Below are 19768 nucleotides of genomic sequence, written 5' to 3'. Positions count from 1 at the left end.
CCGCGGGGCCCCCGGCGGTAGCGGCGGCGGCTGCTGAGCGGCGATGCGGCGCGGCGCCCCCGGCCGCCCCCCAGCCCCGGAGCGGCGGCGGGAGGAGCGGCGGCGGCGGCAGAGGCAGAGCCGGAGCGTCCCGTGAGCGCGGCGCGCCGCCGGGTCCGCTCGCGTCCGGAGCGCAGCGTCCGAGGGTGCCGAGAGAGGCGGCGGGCAGGGCAGCGGGAGCGGGGCAAGCGGCGGCGCCTGGCCGCCCCCTCGGGGCGCTGCGCCCCCGGGTCGCCATGGGCCGCCCCCCCGCCGCCCGCGGGCCGCCGCTGCTGCTGTCGCTGCTGCTGCCGCTGCTGCCGCCGCTGGGGAGCGCCGCCGCCGCCGCGGAGCCGCGCCAGGTGTTCCGGGTGCTGGAGGAGCAGCCGCCCGGCACCTGGGTGGGCACCATCGCCACCCGGCCCGGCTTCACCTACCGCCTGAGCGAGCACCACGAGCTGTTCGCCATCAACGCCACCTCGGGCGCCCTGCACACCCGCGCCACCATCGACCGCGAGAGCCTGGCCAGCGACGTGGTGGACCTGGTGGTGCTCTCCAGCCAGCCCACCTACCCCAGCGAGGTGCGCGTCCTGGTGCTCGACCTCAACGACAACGCGCCCGTCTTCCCCGACCCCTCCATCGTGGTGACTTTCAAGGAGGACACGGGCAGCGGGCGCCAGCTTATCCTGGACACTGCCACCGACGCCGACAGTGGCACCAATGGTGTGGACCACGGCTCCTATCGGATTGTGGCCGGCAACGAGGAGGGCCGCTTCCGCCTCAACATCACCCTCAACCCCAGCGGTGAGGGAGCTTTCTTGCACCTGGTTTCCCGTGGAGGGCTGGACCGGGAGGCCACCCCCGCCTACCAGCTGTTGGTGCAGGTGGAGGACAAGGGCGAGCCCCGTCGGCGAGGGTACCTTCAGGTCAACGTCACTGTCCAGGACATCAATGATAACCCACCCATCTTCAGCCAGACACTTTACCAGGCACGAGTGCCTGAGGATGCGCCTGTCGGGGCCAGCGTTCTCCAGGTCACAGCAGCTGATGCTGATGAGGGCACCAATGCTGACATCCGCTACCGCCTGGAGGGAGGTGATGGCAGCGGCGCTGGGGACGGGGCTGGCAGCCTCCCCTTTGAGGTGGACCCTGAGAGTGGGGTGATCCGCATCCGTGAGCGCTTGGACTACGAGATGCGGCAGCAGTACTCGCTGACCGTCCAGGCCATGGACCGAGGGGTACCGGCGCTGAGCGGCCGGGCCGAGGCCCTCATTCGCCTGCTCGATGTCAATGACAACGAGCCCCGGGTGAAGTTCCGCTACTTCCCGGCCACCTCCCGGTTTGCCTCTGTGGATGAGAACGCGGCCCCTGGCACAGTGGTGGCCCTGCTGACGGTGAGCGATGCCGACTCTCCCGCGGCCAACGGGAACATCTCCGTGTCGATCCTGGCGGGAAACGAGCAGCGGCACTTTGAGGTGCACAGCAGTAAGGTACCCAACCTCAGCCTTATCAAGGTAGCGGCCGCGCTGGACCGGGAACGCATCCCGGCCTATAACCTTACCGTGGCAGTGGCGGATAACTACGGGGCCCCACCACCACCTCCAGGCTCCCCCACTTCTGTCTTTTCCCCTGATGGAGCGGTGGCAGCTCCCGTGAGCCGCTCCTCGGTGGCCAGCCTGGTGATCTTTGTGAATGACATCAATGACCACCCGCCTGTCTTCGGGCAGTCGGTGTACAGGGTGAACATCAGTGAGGACGTGCCCCTGGGCAGTTACGTGCGGGGCCTCAGTGCCACAGACCGTGACTCGGGCCTCAACGCCAACCTCAAGTACAGCATTGTCTCGGGCAATGAGCTGGGCTGGTTCCGCATCAGCGAGCACAGCGGGCTGGTCACCACAGCCGGCCCTGAGGGTGGCACTGCTGGGCATACTGCGGGGACATCCAGCTCCAGCAGGCTGGACCGGGAGACTGCTTCTCAGGTGGTGCTCAACGTCAGTGCCCGTGACCAGGGGGTGCAGCCCAAATTCTCCTACGCACAGCTGGTTGTGACCATCCTGGATGTCAATGACAACAAGCCTCGCTTCGGTCAACCTGAGGGCTACCAGGTGTCCCTGGCTGAAAACTCCCCATCAGGAACTGAGCTGCTTGTCCTAAGTGCCACCGATGGGGACCTGGGGGACAATGGGACCGTCCGCTTCTCCCTGCAGGAAGCTGAGCCAGCCCTGGCAGCAGTTGGCCCCTCGTCTGTGACCCCTCGCCAGATGTTTCGCTTGGACCCGGTTTTGGGCAAGCTCAGCACCATCTCGCAGCTGGACCGGGAGGAGCAGTCTCACTTCTCCCTGCAGGTCTTGGCTACTGATTTGGGCTCTCCTCCCCTTTCTTCGATAGCCCGAGTTAATGTGACCATCCTGGATGTGAATGACAATAGCCCTGTGTTTTACCCCGTTCAGTATTTTGCCCATATCCAAGAGAATGAGCCAGCTGGAACCTATGTGACCACCGTGTCTGCTGCGGACCCCGATCTGGGACCCAATGGGACAGTCAAGTACAGCATCTCAGCTGGAGATACCTCCAGGTTTCAGGTCCATGGCCAGACAGGGGTCATCACAACAAAAATAGCCCTCGACAGGGAGGAGAAAACTGCTTACCAGTTGCAGATTGTGGCCACTGATGGTGGGAATCTTCAGTCACAGAACCAAGCCATTGTCACCATCACTGTCTTGGACACCCAGGACAACCCCCCTGTTTTCAGCCAGGGCATGTACAGTTTTGTTGTCTTTGAAAATGTTGCCCTGGGTTACCACGTGGGTACTGTTTTTGCTTCCACCATGGACCTCAACACCAATATCAGTTACCTCATTACGACAGGTGACCAGAGGGGCGTGTTTGCCATCAACAGGGTGACGGGGCAGATCACCACAGCCAGTATTATTGACAGGGAGGAGCAGGCGTTTTACCAGCTGAAGGTGGTTGCTAGAGGTGGGGCGATAACGGGCGATGCCGTGGTCAATATAACTGTCAAAGATTTAAATGACAATTCCCCACACTTCATTCACGTGGTGGAAAGTGTAAATGTTGTTGAGAACTGGAAAGCTGGGCATACCATATTCCAGGCCAAAGCTCTTGATCCTGATGAAGGTGTTAATGGCATGGTCCTTTACAGCCTTAAGCAAAACCCAAAGGGCTTGTTCTCAATCAATGAAAAAACTGGTGCTATAAGCTTAACGGGGCCACTTGACATAAATGCTGGGTCTTACCAGGTTGAAATCCTGGCCTCGGATATGGGGGTGCCTCAGCTGTCTTCCAACTTTATCCTGACTGTCTCTGTCCATGATGTAAATGATAACCCGCCTGTTTTTGACCAGCTTTCCTATGAAACTACTATTTTGGAGTCAGAGCCTGTAAATTCCAGATTCTTTAAGGTACAGGCTTCTGACAAAGACTCGGGAGTGAACGGTGAAATAGCTTACAGTATAATTGAAGGAAATGCTGGGGATGCCTTTGGCATATTCCCAGATGGTCAGCTGTATATAAAAAGTGAACTGGACCGTGAACTTCAGGAAAGATACGTTTTACTGGTTGTTGCCTCTGATAGAGCAGTAGAACCACTCAATGCTACTGTGAACGTTACTGTGATTCTGGAGGATGTAAATGATAACAGGCCCCTGTTCAACAGTACCAACTATGTGTTTTATTTTGAAGAGGAGCAGAGAGGCGGGTCGTATGTGGGTAAAATAAATGCTGTAGATAAAGACTTTGGGCCAAATGGTGAGGTCAGGTATTCATTTGAGCATATGCAGCCAGATTTTGAGCTGAACACAGTAACTGGGGAAATCAGAAGCACTCATCAGTTTGACAGAGAAGCTCTTATGAGACAGAGGGGAGCTGCAGTATTTAGTCTCACAGTAATAGCAACAGATCAGGGGTTGCCGAAGCCCCTAAAGGATCAGGCAACTGTGCAGATCTACATGAAAGACATCAATGATAATGCCCCCAAATTTTTGAAAGATCTTTATCAAGCTACTATATCAGAATTGGCAGCAAATCTGACACAGGTGCTGCGAGTTTCTGCCTCAGATGTTGATGAAGGGGTTAATGGGTTGATTCACTACTCTGTAATTAAGGGAAATGAAGAAAATCAGTTTGCAATAGATAGCAGCACAGGCCAAGTGACCTTAGTAGGCAAACTAGATCATGAGGCTACTGCATCGTATTCCCTTGTCATCCAAGCAGTAGACTCTGGAGCCATTTCCCTAAGCTCAACTTGCATGTTGAGCATTGATGTACTGGATGAAAATGACAACAGCCCTTCCTTCCCTAAATCAACCTTGTTAGTGGATGTCTTGGAAAATATGAGGGTTGGTGAACTGGTGTCATCTGTCACTGCCACTGATTCTGATTCAGGTGATAATGCTGACCTCCACTATAGCATTACAGGGACAAACAATCACGGGACCTTTAGCATCAGTCCCAACACTGGGAGTATTTTTCTTGCCAAGAAACTGGACTTTGAGACACAATCTCTGTATAAGCTAAACATAACAGCAAAAGACCAAGGAAGGCCCCCGCGGTCCTCCACGATGTCAGTGGTAATACACGTTAGGGATTTCAATGATAACCCTCCTCACTTTCCTCCGGGAGACATCTTTAAATCAATTGTTGAGAACGTTCCTGTGGGTAGCTCTGTAATTTCTGTGACTGCTCATGATCCTGATGCGGATATTAACGGGCAGCTAACGTATGCAATCATCCAGCAGATGCCAAGGGGGAATCACTTCCGTATAGATGAAGTGAGAGGGACGATATTTACCAATGCTGAAATCGATCGGGAGTTTGCCAATCTCTTTGAGTTAACAGTCAAAGCCACTGATCAGGCTGTTCCTGTGGAGTCCAGGCGATTTGCTCTCAAGAACGTGACCATTCTGGTGACAGATCAAAATGACAATGTCCCTGTGTTCATATCACAAAACGCCCTCGCAGCTGACCCCTCGGTTGTGATCGGTTCAATCCTAACCACAATTATTGCTGCGGATCCTGACGAGGGTGCCAATGGGGAGGTGGAATATGAGATAGTCAATGGAGATACTGAAACCTTCATTGTGGATCGCTACAGCGGAGATTTAAGAGTAGCCTCAGCATTGGTGCCTTCTCAGCTCATCTACAATCTCATAGTTTCTGCCACTGACCTCGGCCCCGAAAGGAGAAAATCCACCACTGAGATGACTATAATTCTGCAAGGGGTTGACGGGCCTGTTTTCACTCAGCCCAAATACATCACCATCTTGAAAGAGGGCGAGCCCATTGGGACAAACGTGATATCCCTGGAAGCGGCGAGCCCGCGGGGCTCTGAGGCGCAGGTGGAATATTACATTGTGTCCGTTCGGTGTGATGACAAGAGCCTTGGACGCCTCTTCACCATCGGGCGCCACACTGGGGTCATCCAGACTGCTGCCATTCTGGACAGGGAGCAAGGAGCACGACTCTACCTGGTGGATGTTTACGCCATTGAAAAGTCGTCTGTTTTGCCCCGCACGCAACGAGCAGAGGTAAAGGGTTATTCAGTACTTATTTTCCTGTCTTTTTACTCCTGTGTAATTTGGGGGTTATGATTGGCCTTTCATTGCAGTATTGGACACGAGAACTGGCTCTGAAAAGCTCATGTAGTGTCTCCAGTCATGGAAGTTCTTGCCATCCCTGCCTAGCTAAGTCCCTGGGATAGTAGGTCTCCTCACACACCTCCAGTTTAGGTTACTTTTTTACCTAACTCACTGATGAGTATGAAAATGGTCTTGTTTCTGTTCTTGGATGTGACAGGTGGTGAAAGTGTAACATTTTAGTTGGAAACTTTCCTTATCACGAAGCTGAACACAGTAACTGGGGAAATCAGAGACCCTTGACTGAAGGGTCTTTAAAGGTTTTCTGCCTTTGACTTGAAAAGCAAAGGGTGGAAAAGAGGTTTGAAACGTCATCTGTGAAGTACAAGTGTTTTATTTGCTCTGTCTTGAGTCACAGAGCTGATCATTCACACCATTCCTGCTGTCTTCTGAGGCAATACTGAGAAGCCAGGTGTGAAAAGAAGTGCTGTGTTTGCTTTAAGTTGCAGCATCTCCTGGAGCTGCCTTCTGCACTTCGCCATGAGCCTTTGACTTGCCATTCCTTGGAAATTTGGGGCTGGCACTGCTGAGTGGCTCAGCCAGCAGAGGATGCTGGTAGTGTGTAGTGGTTCAACTATTTCCCTCTCTGGCTGAACATACTCCTGCAGCACTGCACAGCCCTACAGATCCCCCAGCTATACTTCCTCCTGGGATTTAAGTCTTAGTTTTGATACTGTGGTTTGCAGGTTTGGGGTTTTTTTCTGTTTGATTTTAGCAAAAGCGGTGTTTCCGATTCTTACTTGGCAGCTGTGGATTCTTTCTCTTCATAGCTGCTTTTTTGTTGTTTCTTCTGCAGGTTAAGTATGATCTGTGTAGGTGTGTAACCTTGCTCTCCTCTAATGGCAGTGACAGATATCTCTGAAGTGATTGTCAGGGAATTTGAGCATTGTTCCATGTCAGAGATGTGATCCCGTCCTGGTGTGTGTGCAATGTGCTGGTGATGGTCATGTTTTGACAAACAGTGGTGTATTGGAAAATGACCTGTTTTAGTAGTGCTGCTGGTTTAAATGATTCATGCCACTTTTATGAGAATATTCCTGTTGTGCATGTCTTTGTACACCTGCCAGCAATTTTTAAAAGATACACCTTTATAATTTTTTCCTTATTATGTCATACTTTGTCTTGATGTACAGTTGTTTTGAGGGTCAGGCCTTTGTCAGTAGGTATTTGGATCATAACCCTTCAACTCCTGAGTATGAGCAGAGTTTCTTGACTGGGGAAAGACTCATAGGAGACCCAACCCTATGGCTGCAGTATTCTTACACGTTGTAGAAGCACTTAACATGAGTATTTGCTGAGCAGGGAAGAGAACAACCATTGAAATTGCAAACAACTTTTATATTGTTGAATACAAACGGCGTCTGAAATCACAAGCAAATGTTTTATTCTGTAAAGAACATTGAGAGGCATAATTGGGAGTTAGAATTTCCTATTACTGGTTGAGTCTTTATAGCCTCTAAAATGTGTCTTCTCCCAAATGTAATTAGCTTACTGTGCTTCCCTATAAATGTATTATAAATTATAATCAGCTTTCAACTTTCAAAAACATAACCATATGCAGTCTTTCTCTTAACTGATGGGATTTCTCTAGAAGGCTTTTGCTGTCCAGCACAAGAACTACTGCAGTGACATTCTTTGTGCAAGCTGACTGTCAGTGGGTGCTGAATAAGCAACTCAGCTTTTTATCCACATTTCTTTTGGATGGCAATGTTTTTAGAGTTTGGTCTGATGTATGCGGTGCACATGTTTTGATCTTAAGAGTTTGCTGTCAATCTTATTTCATAAAAGATTAGCCAGTGCCCAAGTATGTGAGCAACCCACCTTAAAGCACACTCATGCTCTGTGTCATCTGCACATCAAATGTGTAATCCAGAAGGTTTAGTGTTTTATTCCAGTCCTGGGTTTTAAGGTGATGGTTTGACTGGTGGTGTAACGAGAACACTGATGAGAGACAAAAAATGTGTGGGAACCTGTGGAGTATTTACAGCCACTAAACTGAAGTGTTCTTTGGTCTGTAATGTCTTCAACTCTTTTATGGTATATACATGGTGAGATGAAGACTGGCTGACTTTAGATTCCCCCAAGAAAAGTTGTAAAACATCAGTGCAGGTGTGCAGACAAAGCCCAGTAGGTCTGATGTCACTATATCTGACAGCTCTCTGCACACATAACCTGGGTATAAGTTTTGTTTATTTTCTGTTTGGTTTTGTTTGTTGGTTTTGGTTTGGATTTTTTTTTTTTTTTGGGTGGGGAAAAGCATGAATATTGTGTACTTTTTTCTTCCTTCTCTTGTGAAAAGTATGTTGGGTTTTGTGTCTCCCTATGGTTAAAGAAAAGGGAAAAACAGTGATAGGATATTCTTAACAATGTCTTCATGATTATTCTTCATTGCCTGCTACACTCTCGGCCCTGATGCCAGAAATCATCTTAATTGCACCGTGGCATGTGAGTGAACCACTGAGCATGGGGAGCTGCCCAGTGCTAAATGTGCTGTCCGAGACTGGTGAGAAGAGAGGGAGTAAGGAAGTTAATAGATCTTTTGTCTAGTACAGACTCCAGCAATGGGTTTGGGTGACAGATACCTGGTGTGAAATAGAGATATTTACAGTTTTGAAACAGTGACCAGGCTTTGTCTTGCCAACAGGCAGTATAAAAGAAGAGCAGACTTGTGTGAAACCACTTGCTCTAGAAGTGAATTAATCCTTGTCCTTGGGAAATGGTGTGATTATTTTTTCCCTAAATTCTGTCACTAATTTATTTTATTTCTTTTTTCAAATAATATCAAATATATGGAAAAGGTTCACCTAGTGCTGTAATTGAAGAAGAAAGTATCTTTGCAATATTTCTCATTCATCCCTGGGGTTTGCCCTATGGGATCAGACTAAAGACCCACTGACTGCACAGCTCCCAGGGTTGTATGTAAGTGCTTTGTGAATAAAGTGCCCAAGGGCAGAGCTTTGCAATGGCAGGACTGTGGGGAATCCCTTGCTGAACCCAAAGCAGCTGACATGCCTTGAAACTGAAGGTTTCTGTTATTTTCAGTAAAGTAACAGCAAAAAGTTCAGGAAACAAAGAGGTTTATTTACAACTTGTGGCTTATTTTTTTTTTAGCACTAGCTTTTATCTTGTGTATATTTCCCTGTTTGTTAGTATATGGAGAGAAAAGTGGGGTGTGTGTCAGAAAAGTGCAAGTAGTGTGGTAAAGTTTCCTTCAAATACCAAATAATTGAGATTTGTAAAGAAAACCCAAGTGCTTGTTCCAGTGTATTTTACAGCTAGACGGTGTAATATAACAGTGTCAGATAATATTTGACATTGTGTGAATGTGTTTTGTGATCAGTCTTAGCTTTTCCCCCTGTTGTATTAATAATTAGGTTAATACCATCATCACCGTTGATCTCATGTAAAAAAGAGTAGTGTAGGTGTCCTGAAGGGATCCCTTCAGTCTGCCATTCTATACCTTTTTAAATGTTCCTGCTAGGGAAAAACCCCTCAGCAATTGCTAAACTCCTTTCTCTTGGCTTTCCAACATAAATTCTCTTTTAACTTCTTGGGCAGGGCTGAGGGTTTCACCATCATGATTTTATATTTAATGTAGAATGACTAATGCCTACTGACATCACTTGCACACCACAGGACTCCCCTCAGTCCTGCCTCCCCAAACAAGGACCGTGTGCTGCGGGATATTTTGGGTGGCCGTGTGTTGTACCCTGGTTTGTGTCTGGCAGCAATAACAGGAACCCAGGGACAATACCTCATCTTCTGTGCTGTGTTACCAGGGATTAGGAGGAATTAGACAGGATCTCCAGTTAGCATGTTTAACTCTTCAGTGGGTGGCTTCCTTGAAGGGAGCTGTGGGTTTGCTAGGAACCAACAGTCCCTCTATATATCATCTATAGTGATGTATATATCATCTGTGCCAATTGAGAGGGGGTAACACTTCGGGAGGTGAACTCCTCGTTCAGTTCAAGATTTTTCATATACTTTAAATAGGTTCATCATTTCCAAGGAAAGGAGGAGAAGGCTGTAAATGAGGAGAGTGAATAGACTTCAAATGAAAGATTTAGTGATGGTATTGATTTGAAAATGGAAATACTTGGAGAGGCAGATCAGTGATCCCATTAGTGCTTTTTACCTGGGAATGTTAATACCCTCTCAAAAGAGATGTCTTCTTTTGCAGAAAGGGAGAAATGAGACACTGGGTTTTCTTCTGCACTTGAGCATTTGTAGCTTCATCTTGTGAGTACTTCATGATTGACACTGTTGGGAGTCTTGGACTTCCAAGCTGGGAGATTGTTCTTTATTCAGGCAAGATGTGGGGGTTTCAGACAGTGCTTGCTGCTGGCTTAGTAAAGATCTGGAAATTAATGAAGACAAGCAGAATGAATGGCCCTGGCTTCCCGGGAAGAAAATCACAGGACATTTTGCCTTGACTCAGTATGAACTGCAGCTATGCTCACAAACCCAGGATTGCACGGTGTAAATAGCTGATGTGGAGCTTTTTGTCTCAGTCCAGGCTACGTAGTGTGGCTGAGGTAGCTCTGTGTCATTCCTGCGTTCCTTGGGCAGGTACTGCTTCAGAGGTGTGGTGTCACTCCTCATCTGATTGAGAGAGGAAAAGGGGTGGCCTGGTGGGGCCAGACACTGAAGGTGCTACTTCTCTAGCCAAGCTGGCTAGTGGAAGGCCTTAAATTTAGTAAGGGAATTTGAAACCCACTTCAGAGAAGTCTTATCTGGCATGTCTCATATTTACCAGCAGAAATAAGAACAATGGGGTTCTCCTTGTATTCATGCTATTTATAAATTGGTTCATTCTTTAATGATACATGGCACATCAATTGTTGCCTGACAAAGGAAGCTGCTTATGAAATGTTGGAGTAAACAATGAAAATCTGCTGCCTTGTCCCAGCTCCAAAGACACTTTTTTTTTTTCTTCCTAGAGCTGATATTGCTGATTCCAAGAAACGTGTAATGATTTAAGTTACTGCTGTCACGTGCATGATCTGAAAAAGGATCTCTAAGTTGTCCTTGAACTAGAGTGGGAGATGAATGTTCCTTATGTGGAAAACTATTCAAAACTAATTTGTGTGTTTTGGTTCAAAGTTGGCCCTTTTTTAATCCTCTCTAATTTCTTTAATGATTCTGTCTTGCTATGTGTTCTTAATATCTAGAATTTCTCATTTCTTTGCTATTTTAGCAGCCTTTGAGCATTTTTGCATGTGAGGTCACTTCATAATTTTTATGGTAAAAATCACTAGACTTCTAAAAACAACATTCTTTATTACGGAAAATATTATTTTTCATGCGTCTCTAATGCAAACAGTAGAAATAATAGCCAAAAAAAAGAGGGCAAAATTTTCATGTGCTTATTTTTGCTAAGTGTTAAATTCTTCATACAAATCTCCAAGTGGCTCTTGGGCTCTATCAATGTTAATAAGTGAGTCCTTTTCCATGTAAAATGATAGCCCCAGGGCTGAGGGAGTGCAGGGTTCTTTCCATGTGTTGGGTGAAGCAGTCAGTGGCTGCTCATTTGCTCCAGAAGTTGGTCACCAATGCCTGCTTGCCCTCTTGGTGTCCCCAGCCCTCACCTGTGTCTTTACTGGGGCAAGACGGTGTTGGTGGTGGTGTCTGAGATCTTTGCTGCTGTTTTGTCCTGTTTCCTGTGCGGTTTCTCTGAGACTGCACCTCACCGAAGGATGCTCGTTCCCTTTTGACTGGCAGGAGTTTCCGTGTTCTGAGTCTTTTCAAATTTGAATTGCCACTTCCCACCCCTCCAGGAGCAAGGTGTCCATCTAATTTATATCAAAGCAAGCCCTTGGCATGACATAGTTCTGCTGGTACAGTTTGTTTTAACTGTGTCTAGACTAGAGGAGTAGCATTGCTGTTAACTCAGTTTGCTTTCTTACTCTGTGCAAGACCTTGTGTGGAGACAAGCCCTAACGCTCTCGTGTTCCAATTAAAAAAGGAATTTATGGTGACTAAAAGTGAAGTGAAACAAAGAGTTTTCCTAACGCATTCCCGAAGTCTGGAAAAGCGATGCTCGATCAGAATAGTGCATCAGTGCCATCCTGATTTGTTTCAGTGAATTTATAGCCTGACTTGGCTTTGCCAAGAATAATACCAGATATGTTAGAGAAACTGTGTCTTTGTTTTACTGCGACGTTTCTCTCTATTCTAATAAATCCTATTTTTAATTAGACCCTCAGTCTAGACTGTCAGGCAGGTTTGTTTTTACAGTGATCTATTTTTGTTTACTTCCTCACAGCGAAAACATTCCAAAAGGACAGTAGAACAGATGGAAGCTGATAGCCATGATCACACTGTAAAAATACAGAGAGTTGCATTAGTTAATGCAAAAGAATTTCAAAGGGCCTGTTATGAAGTGGTAATTTATGTGCCAGCAGCTACGCAAAAAGTAATGGAAACGAGTTTGCCTTAGCATTTCATTTTTTTTTCACATTCTGCAGCTGTCACACATGCACACTGTTGGTAGGCTGTGGCTTGTATTGACACAGGGATCTTAAATAAATGTGTAAGGGTTCTGTTGCAATTAATGCAGCCATCCAGACCTGCAGCCAGAAAGGCATTCAGCAGCTCTGAGGCTCAGACAGGTGGAAGGAGCTTTTGGAGAAGAGCGTCTTCTTGCAGTGTGTCATCTTCCCGCCCCTCTACACTCTGGCCCTAGAGGTGGCATCATCCCATGGCCGAGTTTGGGTTCCCTGCAGTGGCCATGTGAGGGAATATGACTCCTAAGAGCCCTGTGAAGCTGATTTGGGTTCTCTAACAGAGCTGAAACACGAAGACAGGGTTTTTCTCACAGATCTTTAAGTGAAACCAATGGGAATAGGTTTGTGGTGTGCCATATATTAACTCTTGTAAATAGCCCCTCTCCAGCTCTCTCGTAGCTCCTTTATGAACTGGAAGGTGCTCTAAGGTCTCCCTGGACCCTTCTCCAGGCTGAACAACCACAGCTCTGTCAGCCTGTCTTGACAGAAGAGGTGCTCCAGCCCTCGTGTCATCTACTAAGAAGTAGTAAATAAGAATTTAATTCTGCCTACTCCTTATTTAGTTCTGTATGAACGGCACAGATAAAACTGACGAGCTGGAGACTTTGTGTTTTACAAGTTACTGTTGACTCCTTTCCAGGCCCTTAGCTGGATCTCTCTTTTATGGGGCATCTTAAGAGTACTGAGCATGACTGTCTCTGTCACTGATGGGAACGAAGAGGGGATTTATGAGCTGGGTTATGACAGCAGCTGCTTTTGGAGGTCTCCATCACCAGATGGAGCATCACAACTCATTCCCAAGCTCTCTCCTGGAGAGCAGAGCTGGGCCAGCAGCACCCATGTGCGTGTCCTGCCTTTGGAAGCAGGGTGTGCAATCCTGCCAGGGGCTTTCTGGCAGGCCTCACATGCGGAGCTGCTCTGGGCTGGCTCATAACTCTCTTCTGATACTGCTTCTTATGTGAGTTTATTATCTACTGTTGAAGCAAAAAATAACAAAGGACAACTTTCTACCCAATGAGTTATGCTAATGAGTGTTAGTTTTGGTTATAAAATCATTTAAGTTTTTTTCTTTAAGGGTTTCTTTGGAGACCTTTGAATTTTAATGCTTCTGAAGCCTTTTCAAGATTTTTTTTTTGTCTAAAATATGAATGAGTAGAACATTAATTTAAGATTTTCAGCAAGTGCTTCATATCTAGTCGTCTTTGGGTTTTAAGGCAAATATTTTATTTTTGGTAGCTGCAATATTTCCTGACATATAACCCAGAAGAAGTCTCTTAGTTCTAAGAACATGTGTATGATGTTTCACCTACCCAGATGTGTAGTCCTCTTTCTAAGCTATGGAACAGAATTTATATCCTACTTGTACCAAATTAATTTAAGTAGCATCCAACACTAGATAGCGCTGAATTACACAGAGCCATGCTAATTGGCTTTCAAAATAAGAATTTGATGTGTAGCATCCCAAAGGAGCTGGGGAGAGGGAAAAACAGAGTTCACATCACAGGCCATCTATGTGTATTAAGACAGAAAAAACCCACTATTTGAAGCTGGAGGGGGTGGGTTTGCCATGGGCACTGTGTATGGGGAAATACGTGATGCTATTTCCCTTGCAGTGTACTAGGAGATAGATTGTTCCTTGGGGAGCCGGGGAGAGAGCTGAGCTGAGTGCTTTTCATGTCAACTCCTTTCTGGATCATTTTTGATAAATTGAGAGAATTCTCCTGAAGTAGTTCAGAGGGATAAATAAGATGCCAGAGCGGTGCTGCACATCTGTAGTATATGTGCTTAAAGCTCGAATTTTCCATAGGGGTTTTCTTCTGTAATATTACACTTCAGGTTTCCTGGTGTTTTCCCTGTTTTCATTCTTTATTCTTTTCAATACAAGGTTTCTTTTTAATCGATCAAAATGTCATGCTTCCTGAAATATTGAAGACATGTTGCAATTACAAGGCTGTTTAGAAACAGAAGGCAAACTCTGTAGTTTATTGCAGTCTTACTCTTTTGAGACCTGCATTTCTGTGTGTATTTAAATGACTCTTTTTTTCTGAGCATGATTCTATTCCCTTTGAAAGTTGCCTTATAAAGTTTTTATGCCTGTCTGCTTTGAGGAAAGAATTTGAACCTTTATGATTTCGGTGAACAAATTAATGAAAATCCAGATTTTTAACCCCAGTAGGGTCATGTCAGATTGTCTGGAAACTGATTTATGGTGGTGGTGATTTTCTTACCATTGTTTTCTTTCTCTAACAGTGCCTTTAACTCCTGCACTTCAAACTTTTGAGGAATTAGCCTGGTTTATTTTATTTTTACCTATAAATTTCTAAGCTCCAAATAATTCCTATGGTCAGCACTGAAAGTTGTGTGGGTTTTTTGACATCTGTTTTGTTTTTTGGGCCAAGGTACCAAGTGGGGTTGTAGTTCCTCGGCATGAGGTTAAGTGATTGTGTTGAGATCATAATTAGTGAAACGTATGCACTGATACCTTGTTATTTCAAGTCCTGGAATTAAGGGACTCAGAAGGCTGCCTGACCCACGCCAGCAGAGACGGGAGGAAGAGGGAGGGGACTGTTTCTTGCAGGGCAGGATGATGTGGGGTAGGAGCAAGCTGCACACATGCCTGCCAAAACACTTGGATCAGACTAAAGGAACGCAGATGGCTGAGGCTGATAAAGGTGTCTCTTATTGTGTTGTTTTTTGGGCTTTTTTTCTCCTGGGCACTGTTTTGAGTTTGTGTGTGAGGGACGGGTAAGAGGGGAGGAAGACAACTGCATTGTATAAGATGTTTATTTTGATACATTTTACAGCATAGGAAAGGAGTTGTGTAAATTCAATACTCCTTCTCGGTAGGACGCCAAAGGCTGGAGCTAAGCCCTCCTTTTAGGTTTCTGTGTTTCTGTAACAAATGAACAATAATGGATCTTCAGGGATTTATGTCATGCTGTCCAACCTTCAGTTCTTATCTGCTAATAGAAAAATCCCCGTCCACTGCTGAAAGTAGCTCCAAAAAATTGGACTGAGAAGCCTTGACAGCACGTGGCTGCCTCTGCTCATGACCAGCTCTCCTCTTACATGGCCCCTTCGTGTCTCCTGGGCCCCCAGGTGATTAATTACCGTGGGTATTTGTTTATTGCCTTGCTTTATGATGTCTGTGTATAAACATCAGGTGTATATGTGGATATACAAAAGATACACATGTACAAATAATGCCTTCTCCTCCAATAAGGTGGTGCCCAGCTCTGCCTCCAGTTTGCTTGGAGGAAGAGGCCAAGCCACTGCAGGACAGGAATGTGTTAAGGAAGAGCAAGTCCTACAGACTCTTAATCTGAGCAAAGCCCAGTTCTTCTTAGCATTTGTTATTTATTGTTCTAGAAATTAACTGGTTGCCACTATCTGGAAATGTCATGTCTGAACTTTTAAGCTGCTTGCAGAAATAAATCCCTGCCATCAGACACAATGGCTGTTCCAAGTCTGTCAGAGCTGTTCCACCCATGAGCAACACCATTTATCAGGGCAAGGCTGAGGAGAAGGGAGTGGAAGCAAGACCTTTTTTCCCTCCATCTATTTAAAGCAAAGTCTTAAAGAGGCAATTTCTTTAGAGGGCCCTAAGACTCTTGTCTTGTAAATGATGGCAGTAATGTTCTCCTGCTTGTGACAGCTGGAAATCAGCAGGATGCTCTTCCTGGTGAGCATGGAAGAAAAATGGTACATGAGACTTCACATTAGGGCAAATAAATTTCATTTTCTATATCTTTTTTAAATTTTCAGTCATTAAGTTGAAATATCACAGTTGTTTTTCATAGAAGTGAAGATATTGAAGTCATACTCCTAATGGTGTAACTAAGCTGCATCCAAGTCAGGGCTATTTTGGTCTGTTGTCTTCTAGATATTCCTTTTGCCCTTCCTTGACCTGACCATCCCACATGTATCTGTTTTCAAAACACCCATGGAAATACAATTTACAACAGTAAAGCTGCCCAAAACTGATGGAGGGAGGCAGTCTTTCTTTCTGAGATTTAGTGCAATAAAAATGAACATGCTTTTCTGATGCCATGAGGTCTCACATGTGCAAACAGTCTCTTCTAAAAATACACCATAATATTATTATTAATTGTGGCTACCACTGTACAAATAGAAAAATAAATGCAGCCCAGCTACATTCCCTTATCTTTAAAAAAAAAAAAAAAAATAGCTTCTTTGTGTGAGTAGGAAAATGCTACTTTTTTTTTTTCTGTGAAAATATAACATTGTTATTACAGCTTTGGCTCTCTAAAGGGTGTATGAGCATGAGAATCTGGAGTATATGAAAGAAATAATTACTAAACAGTAGACTGGCTTTCCTTTGAGTTATGCTAATTTTCCTTTGCTGTTACTCTATTTTATTTAGCTGAATTGCTCTTAATTTACATTGGTATAACCAAGCAGAAAATAAGGCCATGAGTACATGAGAAAGACCTCCTATTTGTGTAAATTAAAATCTATATTGAAAGTGACACGGGGTAAACATGAAACATCTAACAAAAAGCTTGCCCTTTGCCAAGGAAATAAGGAAATCAAGACGTTCTGGAGTCTCTAATTAGGCACTTTACATGGCTGTAGGTCTGTAAAAAGGAATAGAAGACAGTGGTATTAGCACAGTACTCCAAGGAAAAGAACTAGGGATAAATTTTGCTGTGAAGTGGGCTACAGGGCAGCTTAATGGGGAGCAGCTTTGTGGGAGCCTGGGTCGAGAAGTCGAACTCTAGAAATTAATTTGTAAACTAACGCTGCTCCCTGCTCATATAGCTAAAAATAATTTAGTATTAGTTCAGAGGCTTTCTGTTGTGGCATAGTTTTAAGAAGTCAAAAACTAGCTGCTTTGTCTGACTTATGTTGGGGTAGGTACTTGATGTCTATGCTGGGACCTGCGTGCCTTGCTTCAAGTAAGCCGCTGTATTTGGGATTTGGCTAAGTTTTGGTAGTGGATCCCATAGTAGATGCAGGTTTCTGTTTCTACTGGGAACAGCAACCAGCAAATCCTTCTGGAGTGCTTGAGAGCAGGTTGGTGGCGACAGGTCCACCTTTCTGTGGCTCCATCTTCACCTGCAGATGGAAAGGTATGAAACTGACTGTGTGAAATTCAGTGGTTCATAATACTTAATGATATTTGTGGCAATCTCCTCCATAGTTTTTTTTAATTTTCATTTGAGAAAGTTTTATTGGAATGAAAGAATTGCTTTTAGTAGGCTGAGAGATAACTTTCACCACCACTCCAAAATCAATTTTATTATGATTATAGCAAATACATGGCTGTCTGTGTATTTCTTCATTTGAAAACCAGAAGGCTCGTGCTTTGAATAAAGGATTCAGAAACAGTGCATTAAATTTCCTTTGCAACTTCCACAGACATTGATTAATTGGGACAGTCAGCATGGCTTGCTTTTGGAAAGAAAAAGCTTAATGATTAACTAAATTCTTTTTCTGTCCCCCCACTGAGCATATAAAATGGTTATAAAAGAATGTAGAAGAGGCACAGCTGGAGTTGTTGTTGTTGTGCACAATAAAAACAGGCAAATATTTCACAATATACTAAATGTAGCCAGAAACATTAATTTCCATGTGATAGCTATCAAGATCTTAACATAATCATGTGTGCTGCAGGTCATTTGGTGGTTTTGGGAGAGAAAAGCTGTCACAATCCATGGATTTTAGGTTAAGTAACACCTACACTGGACGATTTACCAACACTTCTTTTTGTGTTTTGCTCCACTGAAATTGCAAACCAGGGATTTGGTAAGTTTTTACCAATTCTAAGCCAATTGACAGTTGCTCTGGCTTGACATTTTTAAGTGCTTGGTGAAAAGTAACGAGGCTCGAGACATGCCCTTTCTAATGTGAGATTTTTTTTGTCATCTGGGGAGATGAGAACTTTGTCCTATAAGTAAGGGAATCGTAACCTTGCCCAAAGCAGTTGACAATGGCTATCATATTCCACTTGTAATTCCCTGTTGTTGGTTACCACCAGCAATGATTGAAGCTTGCTGAAAGGTGTAATTACATCTCTCTTGAATGGATCCTACACAAATCCAGTGTTTTGGAGATACCCTGATGTGTGGGACACCACAATTTGTGTTCCTGTTCAACGACATCAGTTGCAATTCTCTGCTCTTAAACCAGGGGTCTCGAGAGAAGTTGGGAAACTCTGCTCTTTCGGGGAAGAGCTGTCATTATGTTAGCTGATAGCACTTTGGAAATTGCTGTGGTTTTTTCTGTCTTTCCCCCAGTCATGTGAAGGAGAACAGTAGGGTATAGCTGTGTGATTCACCACAGCTTTACAAGGACAAAAGTTTATGTAATGTAGTGGCAGTCTCGAATCCATTTAACAGATGTTATGTATAGACTTACGTTGAAAGTTACACCAGGCTAGCTTCAATGGGATGACTTTAATTTGTGTTTTGAAAGAGATATCCCACGCTGAACTGCTTTATAAATACGCCATTGTAGGTTTACACAGTCAATGCCCATCAGTAGCTTCCAGCTCAATGTTCTCATCTAATGAGTCCCCTAAAAGTCATTTTCCCTCGAAGTTATTAAGCTCAGCCAGTGAGAGTTTCCCAAGTGCCAGCTTGTGCACACCTAAGCATTTGAAATTTAGCATTATCATGACAGAGGGTGGAATTAGGTCTCTTACAGCGTGTGAATATCTCTTCAGAAAGATTTGTGGCTTCAAGTCTGAGCATAACATATACTTCTGAGGGATTGTTTGTGTTACAGGCTGCTAGGTTTTGTCTGGCTCTCCTGGATTTTGAAAACATTGGTGGGATGGTGACGTGCTGATGAGATGGTCTGGTGGTCTCTTGTCTTGAGGATTTACTGTCTTTTGAGGAATGTAAATTCTGCTCCAGGCTGGTTTGCATTAATTTTTATGGTGACAGTGGCTTTATTTTCTGAAAATGGCCTGTGTTGGACATTGGTATAAAAGCATTCAACAGGTTTGGAGCATCTGGGCAGTCTCCTAGGACTTGGTTCCTTTCTTTTGTGCCTGTTTTGGGGTGGGAAGGGATACCTCTGTAAGGCTGGACCTTGCCCTCAATGGGAAGGGCCACTGTGCTGTATCCTGGACATAACCAGAGCCACAGAATAACCCCATTTTCTTTAGAAATTTCTCTATACTGAGTCTTCATCTATTATTTTTTTAAATTTGTCTGTAAAATTCTGTTATCCATCCTTATATTTTTTTTTTCATAGTTACTCAACATTTTTTTTAATCAAACAGAAACTTGTGCACTTAATTTTTAACAACATAATGTCTGTGTTTAGTAGCTATTATTTTGAAGCCAGAAATGTTGTAGTGGTCAGGTTTTAACTGTGCCTTGCAACAAATGTGCCAAAAAATATAAAAAAGTTATTTAAAGACTTAGTTAGTGGTGCAACAGCTCCCTCATTACAGACCTGCCTGGGTGGATAATGGGGTCCAGGAATGAGTGGAATGAAGGAATGTAGCTCCCAGGGCTCCAGGACAAGTCAGGGTTGTCCACAGCCTCAGTGGTTACTGAGGATGAGCACTTGGCTGATTGGAAAGGGATTTTCCCCAGGCACAGAGGGCTCCTGGTT

The 19768-nt window shown here is 45.0% G+C and overlaps 1 protein-coding gene across 1 annotated transcript in view; it reads left to right on the top strand.

Moving 5' to 3' along the window:
• The first annotated feature begins 275 nt into the window (after nt 1–275).
• The window catches only part of FAT4 (FAT atypical cadherin 4), a 123874-nt gene continuing 104381 nt past the window's right edge, over nt 276–19768 (top strand). Inside the window, exon 1 of the mRNA XM_032109041.1 lies at nt 276–5564. Coding sequence (XP_031964932.1) covers nt 276–5564 — 5289 coding nt within the window. The remainder of the gene's footprint in view (nt 5565–19768) is intronic.

Source organism: Corvus moneduloides, chromosome 5 (assembly GCF_009650955.1).
Source record: "Corvus moneduloides isolate bCorMon1 chromosome 5, bCorMon1.pri, whole genome shotgun sequence".
In the NCBI taxonomy this organism is placed as follows: Eukaryota; Metazoa; Chordata; class Aves; order Passeriformes; family Corvidae; genus Corvus; species Corvus moneduloides.
This window is presented reverse-complemented; position numbering and strand designations above follow the sequence as displayed.